At 43.6% G+C, this 16,039-nt stretch overlaps 1 protein-coding gene across 8 annotated transcripts in view; it reads right to left on the bottom strand.

The window, feature by feature from the left end:
- Window positions 1-767: 767 nt before the first annotated feature.
- The window catches only part of Axo (axotactin), a 138,935-nt gene continuing 123,663 nt past the window's right edge, over window positions 768-16,039 (bottom strand). For 4 of the 8 annotated variants that reach the window (XM_077690963.1, XM_077690968.1, XM_077690966.1 and 1 more), the window contains one exon: window positions 4,643-5,515. In XM_077690963.1, the coding sequence (XP_077547089.1) occupies window positions 5,426-5,515 (90 nt within the window). In that variant the 3' untranslated portion in view covers window positions 4,643-5,425. Of the gene's footprint in view, window positions 1,462-4,642; window positions 5,516-11,147; window positions 14,734-16,039 lie in introns of those variants that run through there. The other 4 variants (XM_077690965.1, XM_077690969.1, XM_077690967.1 and 1 more) reach the window with 2 other exon arrangements.

Here is a 16,039-nt window from a genome sequence, read left to right as displayed (position 1 = left end):
TCTCCGGTGTCACAGGCGCCCAGATGGCAGCTGCTGCTGCGCGGTCTGCGGTGGCAGCTACCGCGGGCCAAACAGGGGTAGGCCTAACCATGTCATAAGCGTCAACGACTGTGGTGTAGGCGCCTTGTCTTTTGTACCTTTGTTTTCTGACGCTGGGGTTTCAAACTGAGGAATGCGGTGGGCGGTGGTTGGCTCCCCGAAATACGCGAACTAGTGTCCAGGTGAACGCGTCTTCAGCAGCGCAAGCGAAAAATTTGCACCCCCCCCCCCCCCCCAAAAAAAAAAATTGTTCTGCTGCAAAACACCGAAAAAAAAAACGAGGGTTATCAACACAGTGTACACAACACTAGCGCTGACAAGCAATTGAGCATATTTGTTGTGGTACGCAAATAGATACGAGCTCGTGTCGCGCACTCTTATTTGGCAGGGTTTTTTTTTTTCGCGCTGTTTTGCAGAAGTGCATTACGAAACAACTGGCCCGATCCAGACGTTAAAATTGTTCCCTTCTGGGTCTTCCACGTGGGCTTCCCCGCATCTCATGCTAAAAAAAAAAATAACCTTTTATGGCCCCTTTGCGGCCTCTTACCGGCGTTGAGGATCTCCTGCTCAGTTCGATGATTGAAAACTGAAAATAGTTACAAGGATGACATGCGCTCAAGACAAACGCAAAGTTGCAACTGTAACCCTAAAGGTTCACGCGTGTCCAGCTTTGCGGTGAAACGAAATCTGTCGCGGATTCTCTGTAGCTATACGACTCTAACGTATACTGTATACATACCTTGGGGGGGAAAAAAGCCTACTGCACTTGGCCCTTAAAACGGCTCTACCGTCACAGAGAGTTTCATTTACTTGTAACAAATTTTTAGTTCACCGTGGAGTTGCAAACAATTCAAGATTCCCGCCTGCTGATTGCGTCTACCGGAGAAGAATAGTTTCAGAAAACGGCTGCAACCTGTATTTTTCAGGAACTAAAACTCGTGCTGAATAGGAAACCCCAGAAATTTGAATTCTAAAACAACCTGCGTTCGATTCGCGTAACGTACCACTTTATTATGCCCTCTTAAATTACTCATTTATTTCCAACAGCCACCGAGAGGCCACATGCTCAACCAAGAAGAAACCCTTCTCGGAATGTGTATAAGGGATCAGCATGTGATACGGGCCGATAATGCAGGCATAAAGAATCGTTAGGCTCACTAGACGCGGTTACATGGCTGCGACAGTAGCGAGTCGCAGCGGCCAGGGAGTGCGTCCGAGCCTAATGGCGCTCATTGGCGTTGACGCGACAGAAAATGGGTTCGCTGAGCTTCTGTCGCAGCCATGTAACCGCAACTACTGCGACGACTGAGATCACGGGCTGAGGTGCTTCACCGGGAATCGGGTAAAACAGTGCGCCAGACGCGGCGCCGTTGTCGTGGCGGCACTGGGCTTATCTCCAGACGCGCGCAGCCTTGGCGGGACCTGCGCAGCCATGACAAGGCGGAATTCAGCCAAGAATCATGCTTAGTAGGCGGTAGTGTCACTAGATAAGGTTCTATAGAACCTTATCTAATGACGCTAGTGACCAACTAGGGTCACTAGTTGGCGGCTTGGTTCGATTTGCGCTCTCATGCCGAGCTGAGTGGCAGCTTCGTTCTTAGGCCATCGTCCGTACCATGACGACGAAGGAACCCGCCGAAGTACGTGTGGCACGGTTAGCATTAAGAAAAATAAACTCGGTAGAGACACTCAAGGCAGCAGCTTTCGTGTAGGAACGCCAATAATTTTTTCGCGTAATGTCTCTACATTAGATTACCCATTGAGAAAATTGGCATTACAGAGAAATTCCGGTGTCCGCCCCCTAGGCGAGACAATTTACGCCTGTTGGTGGATGTTCCTTTTCCAAAGAACAATAAATACATACATACATACATACATACATACATACATACATACATACATACATACATACATACATACATACATACATACATACATACATACATACATACATACATACATACATACATACATTAGGTCTGGGCGTCGGTTGAAAATTTTAATCCAATTAATCGGCAGGTTTTAGCCGGTTATTTGATCGATTAATCGGTTACATTAGTTTAAGAGAAAAATGATAAAAGTAATGTTTAAAATAATTATAAAAATGTATTAATACATAATATCAATATGCTCCTAGGTCTTTTCGCGGCTTTTTGCCGTGGTTTGAGGGAAGGGAAAAGGAATGGAAGTGCACTGGAGATTTTATTGAGCTCGGCAGAAAGTTCACCTGCATACAATCCAGTGCGGCGAATGTAAGTAGAGGGGAAATGAAGGGATAATTGACTGATTGTAGGGTTTAAAGCGGCGAAGCAACGCCGGTGATGAGGCGCGTCGTAGTGGAGGTCTCCGAATTAATTTTGACCAGATGGGGATCTATAACATGCGCCGAAATCTCGTACACACGGGCGTTTTTGCTTTTCGCCCCCATCAGAAAAGCGGCCGCCGCGGCCGGGTATCGAACCCGCGACCTCGTGCTCAGAAGGGAATGAAGGGATAGCGCAGAAAGAGAGAAAAAAAAATAAAAGATACAGCTCAGTCAGACTACCACATCCCAGACACCCGGCCCAGATGAGCTGGGCCCTGTGCTTCTTCTTGAGAATCAGGAAGAGGCACAGGGCTCCATCTTGGGGAACCCCCAGATCTGAAGCACTGGATATGGGGTCGCCAGCACCGGTCTCTTCTCGGATTTTTGGGCGTTACGGATGCAGTGTTGTACATATGAGAACTTTTTCTTTCTCCGTAGGGCAATCTCTCGCAAAAAAAAAGAATCTGGAACATTGGCATGCACCTTAATTGCAGGGGCGTCGATTAATCGTGATTTACTTCAACCATAGTTGGTTTATATAACGGTCAGACGGTGGGAGTGCCCGCTCGCCGTTTTTTATGCTATGTATATTTGCATTTAAGTAGTCATTTTCCCGTATGACTTGAACATCACCTTGCGATTTTAATCCCTATCATCTCTGAGCATACTTGCATCGTTTTTAAATGCGAATGTATTTATTAGTCGGGGGTTGTCTTGCGTCCATCGAGCGGCGTGCGCCTGCATTCCTCCAGCGCGAGCGCACGTGAGCGCGCGCCTCGTAGTTCTGCCTTCGTCGTCGTCGTCGTCGTAAATGCGAATGCATTTCTTAGTCGGGGGTTGTCGTGCTTCGTCGGCGTGCGCCCGCAGGTGTTATCTCTCCGCGCTCAATGCCGAACGCATGTGCTTGAAGCGAGCTGTACTAGTTTGCTCGAAGTGGCAAGGACGGCGAGCACTGCGGTGTTAGTCTCGTGTCTAACGTGTATGGGAACTTGATATCGCACGCCGTTGCCACGTCTCCCGTTCGAGACACGTCTCCGTACAAGGACTTGTACACCCTTGCCTACACCGGAGACGGAGTCTTTGTGGCGACCGCGTACCTCGCGCCCAACCTCGCTCGAGACGCCGTTGCCGCGCAGCTGGACGCGGCTATGGAAAGTGTGCGCGTGCGCTCCAAACCCTCTGACCCCATAGTCTTGGTTGGCGACTTCAACGTTGACGTGCGCAAGAAGAGTGGCGAGTGGCTGGTCGAGTACATGCAGACCAGGCCCTCTATATGCATTGTCTCTTTGCCGGCTTCGACACGTGCCCCACTACCATTCACGGGAGTTGCATTGATCTGGTCTTTACGCGAAACTGTGACGCGCGTATGCTTCTCAAAGACCCTTTGACCGTGCACTTTAGCGATCACAAAACAGTGATTGTGGCCGTCAGGTACAACGATAACACAAACAGGTGCTGATGAATAAATTATTACGTTCACACTCTCGTCATTAATTACGCCATTACTCGCAACACACTCATCGGTGCACCCAATGCATTCGCATTTCTGCACGATTCCCTTCGGGGAGGTGCGGGGGAATTTTTTATTTTGTTTTTGTGAAGGCGTGTGCTTCGAACACGAACATAATCCTCGACATACTTGCGCACAATTTAACCATGACAGTCTTGTTTCATTTCGCTCCCGTGACTTCAACCGATTAACCAATTACAAAAATTAATCGCGACTAAAGCATTAATCGATTAATCGCCCACCCCTACTCTACATGTAACCCCACACCGAGGGCTGCGATTGCGGTGTCGTTTGTATCCCCCGTGTTTTAGGGCGAGAAGTTCGCCAAGTGGCAGGTCTTATAGCACTGTAGCGCAAACGCTTGTTCCATCTCCGAAGCCACCACAAACGGATCGAACCGGTTGAAGCAGGGGTGTTATGGAAAAGAGCGGCAGGCGAACAGCGTTTCATCGCACTCATCTTTCCTCCGCATAGCCGTGCGCATGCGCAGGCATTACCTAGCGCCAGCGCTGCGAAAGGGCCTCGCATTCGCAATCGCGACCTCCCAACCGCAGCCCGTGCATGGTTGCAGTCGACTGGTCCTGGGATAATACAGCTAGAAAGTCGTGCCTGCAACGCTTGTGGGACCAGCAGGCGACGTTGGCGGGACACGTACAGTTATACCTCTGGTCTTGACAGCAGGTCCGCGATGTGTTATACCGACAATAAAAATACCTGCCCATGTATGCACATACCTTTTAGATAAGAAATGACGACGCGGACAGAAAGCGTGAGTTATAAACAGCAAGTGCGTACCAGCAATGAGGTAGTGGTTTCTTTTTCTCCAATAATGTACACATTTTCCCAAGGTGTATTACAAAGCACGGCACCGAACGGTCAAACTTATGAAGCTTCCTCGTCATTAGCTGCCACAGTGCGAATTCTTTCGTTAAGTCACACTGCTTCCGGTTGACTTGCCAAACCTTAAAATATTTAAAAACTTTGGTACAGGCTTTTTTTTTATTTTATGCGCAGCTGATCAACTTGCCTTTACGGCAACACCAATTTGGCCATCGGTGTTCTTCTGGCCGTACGTGAACATCCCACTTGCAGAGCTTAGCAGTAGACAAAGCGCCTTACCATGGCGTAAAACTCGCTAGCAGCTCGAAATAAATGCATCATTTCCGCGTTCAATTCACCGGATGCCCGCGAAGACAGCGTTGCATCCGTAACAGCGCAATAACTGCTGCGTATGAGCAGCAGCGTTAATTAATTAAAACAAAGCTCACCCATTGTGGAGGTGCGGGTCGATTTGAACACAACGAGCCACAAAACCGTCGCGAGCACTGTCGCAAACATGACACGGAACACACCAAAGAGCGATGCAGTCTCGCGATACTGGAGCAGCCTGAACGTTCAAAAGTAAATGCATGACTGGAGAACACACACAACGCAGCGCGGAGACGAATTGTCTGCGGCACATTCATACAGCTTGGTTTTGGGCGCGTCCATCACTTCGGCCAGCCGCTCGAAGGGCGTCGCGGTTTGGTATACAGCGATAAGCGGTGGAAACACAGGTCGTGAGTCAGCGTCTACATGACGGTGCAGACGCTTCCGTAGATCGAGTCTTCTTGAAGAGTGAGCAGCGACGGTTGTCGACTCGGCTTCTCTGGCCCGCCGGGCTAAAGTAGGGAGAAAGAAAAAAAAACCAGAAAAAGATAGACCATACGCATTGGCTTCTTTTATTTTTGTTGTCTGCGGGCTAAAATAACAGGCTTAGTTTTCTGCCTTGCGTTTTGTTTACTGAACTGGTCATACACTGTTAGAATTGTAGGCTAATAATAAGGCCGACGCTACAATTACACTAACCTTTGCATTTGACGTTACATACCCTAACGGAAAAATCAGGACACCGGCCACAAAAATAAGTGGGCGATATTGTAATAAATTAACGTTTAAGCTCAACGCACGGGAGCGTTGGTCACAAGCCGATGTCTGCAGATGCATTCCAGCTGGTGCAATCTCTCAGGTAGCACACAGCGGCGCCTTTGCCCTCAAATTTAAATATAATAAAGACGTTTCAATGACAACACAGCTCCAGGGCAGCTTAAGGAACAAGCGACGTTGGTAAAAAAAATATTTCTTACAAAGCCGATAGATGACCACCATCCAAGAACGCCATCTTCAACTAATTTGAAAGAAGGAATGCCTCAGTGTGTATTGCGCGCGTGCGTGCGCATGTGGGTGTGCGCATGGATGCGTGCGTGCGCGCACAGCTTTTACCTATACGCGACAGCAGGGTTCGCACAGGTCCTTGAAAACCTTGAAAACCCTTGAATTTAGAAGTGTCAATTTTAAGGCCTGGAAAGTACTGGAGATTTTAAATGGTCCTTGAAAACCCTTGATTTTTTTCGGAGAGAATCAATGGCCCTGTCTTTTCACAAGAATTTAAAGTGTTTGTCGTGGATTTTAGGTGCTAACAAATGTAAAGAAACATTGTAACAATCAAGTTTCAGTGTATTGCGTGAAATTACAAGTTTGGTGGATTTTCATTATTACGAGGCAACATTAGGAGCAGGCACTTGTCAATCCCATCCATGTCACGATACAATCTAGTGAAAGCCAGCTTCTGTTCTCTATATTGCATCTTGCATCTTCCATCTAGTCTGTGGACGCTCGCTCCTTGCATGTTTGCTGTGCCTCATACGCTCCATCTGCGTTTCCTTTTACGTGCAAATGGTGGACGTGTACATTGTTCATCCTGCCTTGCAGCAACACTTGCGGATTTAATTTTAGCTGATACTCTGCTGACAAAGCAGGAGATGCAGACAACATTAACTAAGTTTTGAAATCAAACAGCCTCAGCAAACACAAAGGAAAAAGAAAAACCTCTAAATATCAGCCATGAAATAAAAATAAAGCTGGGGAAACATTTACCAACCCTTTAGCAACTATCTAAATGTGCACTAATGTGTTTAGGTATTGTGCAATAAAAAACATTTGCATTGTGTTGGAAAAGTTATAAATAATCCCATATAAAACGTTAGATGGCGACCTTGAAAATGTGTTTTCTGGTCCTTGGAAGTCGTTCAAACCCTTGAATTTTTGCTTTTCAAGCCTGTACGAACCCTGCGGCAGAGCAATCTAACGCTAGCATCATCGCGCGACTCGCTCGAGGCAAATCGTGTTACCGTGGGAATTACGTGGGGAGTAAAGATTTCTATTGTAACATTTTAGTGAGTATGAAAACAAGCGAAGTGCACCAAAAAGTGACGAAATGTGTTCATTTAGATAAGTAGGGAATCAACTGTGGCAGCTATTTTGTTAACACGTACGTGCCTGAAAGCGATCGAGACGGACTGTTCATCCCGTCGGTTTCCATGGACGGCTTGCTTTCAAACTGGAGCACCAAAATACCAGTGCAAGGTTTCTTTTTTACTTAGCTGAAAGGCATACATATGTGCGATGTATAGCAATGTGCGTTCCTTCCTTTGTGCAAAGTTTTGTCGTTATGGTTCACAGGCGTTATAGACAGGCGTTATATATACAGAACAAAAGGCAACCTGTCCATCTGCAGTGAATGATCTCATGACGCCATGTCACAAGCACAGACACGCACGCACAGAATAATAAAAATAAAACAAGAACAAAGCAACAAACGTGAAAAAAATGGTGAGCCTTAATTCGGAAAACGGAGTGACCTGGCACAACTGATGACAGACGATTTCAAACCAGATGACTGGTATTGAAAACGATGAACCGCGGCAATACTTTACTATGATTCGTGTGAGCTCTTATGTAATTATTTGTGGCCATCCTAAACTACCGACAAAAGAGGTTTCCTGATCGTCTGCTACCTCATTTGGCTCCTACCTACGGTGAATCGCAATTACGCGTTTCGTTTTGCATATCCCAGGTGGCGTCGTCATCCAAGATCAGCTTGCACGTCCAAATCGGCCGCCATTTTCCCATAGACGGAAATGTTCTTATTTATTTTCAAAATAAACATGTAAGTACGTTTTCCCCGGTTTCAAACAAAATAGACACAAAATGCGACCTTTGTGTGAAGTTTGAGCACGAACGGAGCAGCGGTTCGCACAGGAAAATTTTTATAATGTGTTCCTTTACCGATGTAACACCCTGTATACTGTAAACATGCGAGCATTAGTTCTTAATGCGTAATCATTCTTTGCGAATACTCCTGAGAATTTACCATGTAACGCCCTGCACCACCATGCAAGACAAATTTTAATCGTTCTATTATTATTTTAAAAGAATAAATTATCAGAACAGACCGTAAATGTTTGCACCACGCCAGGTCCACAGGTATCCGAAGCTCTCAGACGATCTGCGTCGGTGTGGTTGATCGCGGTGCAAATATTTGTCCTATGTATACAATACTCACAGACTGTTCTGATAGTTTATTCTTTTTAAATAAGAATGAAACGATTAAAATATGTTTTTTCGCGAAAGTGAAAAATTATTTTGTAACAGCTAGTTGGCTTGGCGTCTCAGAATGGCAGACAATCGCATATGATAATGGTCAGCTAAACCTCCAGATTAGAAAAACTGTGGCTGATTCCTCTGTCATAGGAATCGGTAAAACACGAAAGTGAAATGTGCAGCGAAATCTGCAGCTGAGCATAATTTGCGGGTCGGCGGCTGTCTTGTAGGTGTGCTCGATAAACGACGTCCTGTTGGCGGGTTATTTCGACAAAGGTGTACTGGCGTCATTTCCGTGACGGATATGACGTCAGTGAAATCTTGGTGTATCCCGGCATAAAACACTTTCGTGTTAAAATATAAAACCCGAAAACGAAAAACCCTAAGTATAACGTACTCTTTAGTTCTAAAGGTTGCTTCCCCGCAAGAAGACCCTTTGTGCAGGGGTGCACCCTTTACAGGCCACTTGCTTCGTTGTGCTGGCGTCATTTTGCTTGGAAAAAATTTTTGCGAAAAAAAAAAAACACAATTTGCGCCGCCGTAACCGCGTGTTATTCTGGTTATTCTATTTGTTCAGACCTCAAAGCGTAATTGCGCTGAATAGACTTCGCGCTGGCAGTGCGACAGATTCCTCTCTAGGTATTTTAGCATAAAACTCTATAATCTAGCATGCGATTTCAATGCGCGCCCCGCTTCGCTTCGCCCCCTCCCCCTTCCCAGTCGCCGCTGCCTTACCCAACGGCACAGCGTCCCCAGCGAGATAATGTTCCTTGACACAGCTGGAACTCTACAGCGAGCCAGGACTCTGTTTTCATAAAAGGGAGTCTTTCCTTTTGTACATTATTTTATGGAATTTTCGAGCACTGGTTATGACATGCGCACTGTCTTTGGTTAGATTACGTCTAGCAACTGAGCCCTGGCCAGGAGATAAAAGAGATACCACGCGGATATCAATATAAAATCCGACTGCAGAGAACGCACCCAACCCATGCAGCATTTTCAGGAAGTGGGGGGCAGCCCAACTTTCCCTATTCTTTCCAATATTTTCCAATATTCCAATATTTTTCCAAGCTTTCCAATATTTTTCGGACTTTCCAGGGAGCTGGCAAGAGAAAATTAGCCGCTAAACGCAAAATACTGAGCATCTTACTTTGCCCGTGCAATCGAAAACACAATTGGACAATTTATCTCATCACTAAATTTACTACAAATGACGTCTGCATTAGAGACGTAGCATTTCTGCCGTTGCAAGGTAACGCCTGTACTTTTTAATCCAGTTGTCAATTTTATTTTTTGTATACTACCCAAGAATATCCGAGGATTCAGAACGGAGTAGTTGCTTGTCTCAATCAATTTCTGATGCATGGAATGCGTTCTGCAAACCTTTAAGGTATAAGCCACTGGTGGTTGGGTTGGCTTGAGCTTATACGACATATCTCTTGACTCGGCTTGAATCGGCTCTCTTTCACTCAGTGCTCCTTTGACAAAGCTCGAAGACAAGCTTTCAAGATGTAATAGATAAAAAGCGTGCAAATTAAACAGATCCATTTTAATAAGCACAACTTAAAGGAGACACCTAGCTTTATCAGGGTTTGGCTAAAATAAATCCCTTGCATTGTAATCAACCCTTTCTGGAACATATCATTCATTAGATACTTGGTTCAGTGGTATGGAGCTGGGAAAATGACAAAGCACAGCAGCGTATAAGACACTGAATGAACAAGAGAGCAGTCACAATGTGCGTATTGAAAAGGTGGTACACACATGCACACACAAAAGCTTTAGCACACCCTTTCTGGAACATATCATTCATTAGATACTTGGTTCAGTGGTATGGAGCTGGGAAAATGACAAAGCACAGCAGCGTATAAGACACTGAATGAACAAGAGAGCAGTCACAATGTGCGCATTGAAAAGGTGGTACACACATGCACACACAAAAGCTTTAGCACATGTATTTGAAACAGCAAAGCATGCAGCACGTACCAAGGCAGTAGCACATCAAGAGACAGCATGCTGGACAAACTGGGCATTGAAAAGGAAGCCTTGAGTGCTGAATGTAGAAGCCTTTGTTGTGTCCCTTCTAGCCTGTCCAATGACATAACAATGCTGGCCGTTTTCTAGCACTCGAGCTTTATCCTCTCTTTCCAAAACCATGTAATCATCTCCAGGGAGTAGCAGGCTCAAGTGCTGAAACAACGTCCAACTCGAGAAACTGTAGTGCACGCCTTTCTAACAGACAACACGAGGTGGAACCAGAGCAGTCATTAGACGCCTAGGCATGCCTACAGCTCTTTATTACAACTGTAGGCTTAGTGTAGCCAAAAATTGGTGTGCTTATGCTGTCATATGTCGAATGCTATTGCATGCTTGCCTTGTTGATTTTGATTTTCGATGCCATTGTGCAACAAACATGATGGAATCATTTCTGTTTCTGTAGCAGCACATTTTGATTAACAGATTTTGTGAAAATTTGGCTTAATTGCGGTTTCAGAGCAGCAGCAAGGGACAAATTTGTTGTCAGTCAAGTTTATCCAGGACATGCCATAGTATTACAAATGACAAATCCAGCATAATCTGGAATTGTATAATGAAGCACTGAAATATAGGCAACATTAGCTAAAAACCAGTTTTGAAGTAGGCACAAAGGTGACGGCAGAATACAGGCAAACTACTCCATAAAAAACTGGAGAAAAATGACAAATTATTGGACCATCACTTTACAAGTCTGCCTTGTTGCTTTCTAATTTCCCATAAATAAGTGTGGCTGTAATGTAAAGTAAATACTGGTAGTCTTACCCCCAAGCCGTTATGGCAGAATGCATGCTCACTTTGAGACTGAGTATACCACAACATGCACACACGAAGACATGTTATTACATGCTTTATTGTTAAACATCATGCTGTTACATACAATGTCTTTACACATCTTCTAGCAGCAAACACCTACAGTCGTTCTAAATGAGGCACACATTAAGTGAACAAGAACCCTTAATGTTCATGCGTGGCATTGACATAAATCTAAGGCTCACGTCAACAATAAGCCTGTATGATGGGGACGCGCAAATCACAACTTGTTCGTCAAAATAAGAAAAAGGTCTGAAAACTACTACCGCTTGTTCGTCATCATACTTCAGTACTATTTCTGAAACTATGACAGACGGTGAGATCGGGAATTGGCACAACCTTAGTTTAGCTGGAAATATTTGGCAAGGCACTGAATCGAAGATCATGTGAAATGATTGACAAATTATACGATGTAGTAAATATCGTTGTACCATTCGCTCAAATCATTTAAAAGAAAAACTTCGGCGTAGGTAAATACAGATTGATGTATCTTATTCTGGCATCACATTTTAAAAGAAAGCTTTTGGAGAAATGCGAACGCCATTTTTTATGTATATATGTTTCTGGGCTGGGCATATATGTTATTTGCTAAAGAATGTGCCCCGTCCAGAGTGCTAGTTACTATAATCTAAGAAGTTACTTTTTCCAATTCCTCATACTTCCTCACAGCTGGAGCATCCATCACTTCCAGTGAAAATTGAATAGCTAGTGCACAGTACAAATGTGGTATGTACTGTGTTAGCTTGATACTTTTTAGAAATTAAGTACTGAACCTTGAACAACACTTCTAAAACAAGTGCAAAAAACGCAAACACATTAAGCATTTTGTCCACAATAATATTATAAGGACATTATATAAAAAAAAGTAAGTTGTTACTATATTTAGTCCAGATTGTTCTCTGTGTGGTCTGTTCTACTCATAACTGGAATTTCAGCCTTGTGGATCTGCTGTTTTTCTATCGCTGTCTGTTTGACAAATTGGATCGTAAATGCATTCGACAGAATTTTCTGCCCTCAGAAGCCTTCACAAAAGCAATGCTAACAAAACATTGCAGCAGTATGTGAAATGAAAATGTAGCATACAAATTACTATTAGCTTTGGAGTAAAACTAAGGCTTGGGATCCATTGTTATGTGCACTCTAACCCTGCTTCAGGCTACGCATTACAAAACACAAAGACTGCAAAAACTGCGTACGATGGTAGTGACATATAGCACAACACAAATACCTTTAAAACAGATGAAAACAAATATACATGCACTAAGAATGGCTACTTAAATTTACAAGACAACAAAAAAGAACGTCATATGAAGTATCTCACTAAACCAAACTAAACTACCCAGACTAGCAAGACAATGGATGTTACAACCTGTTACTCACTATTGAATCTAAACATCACTCACCAATAGCTTGATGAACAACTGCACCATCAGAATTATGCAAGTTACGATCACTTGCACCGAATACTTAAATTCTGGCTGAATTTCATTTTCTGATGAACTTTCTCAACAAAAGTAATCAAGAAATTAAAGATGTGCAAGTGTTTTTGCCATGCAAGGCCCATTTAAATAGCCTGTTCCATGTGGAATTCATCTCGGCACAAACGAGAGGTGTCGCCAGTTACATGCACCATGTGCCTAACAGCCATCTACCGTTAATCACAAGGCGACATCACGCCAACCCTATTAGAGTGTGAAGCCATTTGCCTGCAAGTCTTCAATGATCAGTCACTTCGTATTTGCCCTCTTTGGTATACTGGCGACTCATGGCTTTGCTGTACCCCTGGGTGCTAGCTGACATGCTTTTAAATACCTCTGTAGTTACTAAAACCTGTCACAACTTCTAATTATTCATGCTTGAACAAACAGACTTGTTTATATATAGTAGACATAATGCAACTCATGTTGCATATATTTACATTTTCAAATTCCGATTGCACAAGATGAAAATTTATTCAGCCTGCTCAGAAGGTTCTATGGGTGACTTACCCCTCATCTGCTTCCTGATTTTTTCCTTTACATTTGTTCACTTTTATTAGGTCTTATTGAACTATGTTTACTATGTGTACATTGTGAAAGTAGACAAATTTTTAATTTTTTATTTGTAGTCATCCAAACTATCGTAGCTAAAAATAGACCTAGTTAATTTACACTGAGATTACCTGCTATAAATTTGGTGAAAAACAGCCGATACAAACCGAGGCCTTCGAAAAAAAAAAAAACAATTATGATTACACTTTCACTGAGAAGTATACCTTTTATGCCGCAAACCGTTTGTATTTTAGATATAAGATGCTTTTACATGGCAACCATTATCATGATTCCTGGATCGCTGATGTCATAATTTGGGTTTATAGAAGAGCTTCATTAAGAAGGAAGAAATTAAAATTTCGACAAACAGTTTGGATGTGAAATGGGAGAAATGCCAGTGCCTACATTGCATGCATCTAAAAAGTGGCATTCTTAGTTATGATTCGCAACTAACTTTTGGCACCTGTAAATCAGAACTCGTATTCATGAAAACATTCAGACGACGTTTTAATTTGTTGCCACTTATGCGTAAACCAGGCATTAACCAACTGAACCACCTCACGTTTGACTCTTATCTCTCTAAGGGTAAGTAGATAGGGGTGTAATGCAGCAGACAAGAAAATCCACCACTACAACACCCCTGGTAAAAAAGACGACTGGCATGGGTATCTGCAACAGAAATGCTGTAGAAATCCACAGCAAAATTCATCTTGCATGTTCTTACAATGACCTACAGTCCACATACTCGAGAATAGTTTATCAAAGATATAAGAACTCTATAGCTGTCCTTATTGACAGCTTTCAGCTAAAATTTGCTACCCTGTACAGGCATCCTGCTTAGTTTTTCTGGAAAAGGAGCGGAATGTGGCGGCCATTTTTCGACCTGAGTCGACGCACGACACAACTTCAGTTTATGTTTCAGAGTGTTCACAGGTTTTGCCACACCTGACAGAACATCTAAATTATTTCAGCATCTAATTTCCTTAAGTAACAGCATACTTGCATTAGAGCTGACAGTACCTAAATTACCTATGGCATGTTTGGAAAGCTAGATATACAAACAATGTTCTTTTTTTCAAAATTTATCTAAAAACAGGCACACCAAACTTCATTCAAGATTTCAAACTATGAATGAGGGGTTGTTTTTGCTGTTGTACGGCTACAAATTCAGCCCACCAGCAACTGACCCTTAGTTCGCAACTGACCTCTATAAAACCGCCAGGTCTCTCACCACACCCTTTCTCCACGTGCAAACATTTGATATGTTTGGCAACGTGTTTATTTCTATGGCGACACTATTTCACCGGGCACAACCGTGATGAATTGTTGAGCTTGCTCCCAGTGAAACCGAAATGCTGTTCACAACACTCGTGTCCAGGCGGGCAAATTGTCCGGCACAGCTTGTTGACAGCGGCTGGTACATCGCAAACATATGGCGCATACCGACCACCGCACCACCACAAGCGTGCTTCACGCCGACCTTGTCAGAATGCTGTCATTCACTCAGCTGCAGACTCGTAGGGGGCATTGGTGAATATCAAGCTACCGCTATACGCTCCCAGCGTGTAGGCATTCGAAGGCTGCAAGAAAAAGTGATGCCATAAGGCGTCGTTACATTAAGGATTGAAGAATCAAATAGGCTTCTAACGTCAGAACGGCGCCATTCCGGGCACTTCCAACTGCACTCGGGTATAACTTAAGAACGACAACAAAAGTTTCCCTTGTGCATTGTCACAGCAGCCAGCTGTTACTCTGCACGGCACAAAGAGTGTATTACTGCGAGTACTTCGAATGTGACACGAGTTGTTTCCATGAATTTTTGGATTAAATCTGCTTACAAATTATTGTAGTGATGACACGCAAACTACGTGACAAACTACGTGGCATTAAACACAATCTCCTTTCAAAACGCACATGCGTTGCGTTGACATCTGGGTTTACGCTTTGGCGGAATGATACACTACATGATCTATTGCCGTTCTTAAAAGTTGTGCCCGGGCATAGCAGTGGACACAACTAAGCAAGCCCACATCAGCCCTTGCTTCCAACGCCAGGTTAGACAGCTTTTCGACAGTTGCAAAACTGGATACCATTTTGAACGAAAAAGAACACAAGCCTGCAATTGGTAATGCTCTGCGATATTTGCAGACTACTTCCCTGTTACCGGGAACACTACAGTTCCAGCCTGGGGAGAAAAACAGAAAAATACTGAATACGAAAGCGACTTGTCAAGGTGGTTTTCCGCAACCATAACTGGTGTACATAAGTTTATATATGGAGTTTAACTTCTGGTGCTCCAATAAACATACTGGCAAACCCTCATAGCTCTGCCCACAGCTAAAATGCTTCATATGACAAGTACTACTTTCTAATCTATAGAGAAAGATTAATATAGGACTGCGACAGGAACCGTTTACTAGCTCAAGCCAGTTTTAGAAGCTGTGTGAATGAAAATTACAGATGGTGTAGAAAAATGCTCAGTTTTATGGGGCAATGATGAGTATGCACAGGTGAAGATCGAACAATACAGAGAACAATACAATCGTGTCCAAACAATACAGAGAAGAAATGCTGCGCTATTGCGGGGAACTAGAGACTGAATTTTACAGAGTATTAGCCAAAAGAATTTTTGATGAGCACTCTCAAACTGATGCTTTAAACATTTTTTACAATGAACAGAGGTACTGAAGCAATGACTCACAATATTTTATGCAGGCATTACAAGTCACAAGAGCTTATGGCAAGGAGGAGAGACAGCTTTGCATGCAGTGAAAGGGTTAGTTTCTGGTTTGAACATTTTCACGCTCATGGTAATGATTACGACTGATATGTCTTTTTAAAATTTTGCAGTGACCAGCGCCATTGATGAGCAGTAATGCAAAGAAG

The sequence above is a fragment of the Haemaphysalis longicornis genome, unplaced genomic scaffold, assembly GCF_048455015.1.
Source record: "Haemaphysalis longicornis isolate Haplotype H1 unplaced genomic scaffold, Haemaphysalis longicornis Haplotype H1 scaffold_10, whole genome shotgun sequence".
NCBI classification, from domain to species: domain Eukaryota; kingdom Metazoa; phylum Arthropoda; class Arachnida; order Ixodida; family Ixodidae; genus Haemaphysalis; species Haemaphysalis longicornis.
Note: the sequence above shows the minus strand (reverse complement) of the source record. Positions and strands in the feature narration are given on the sequence as shown.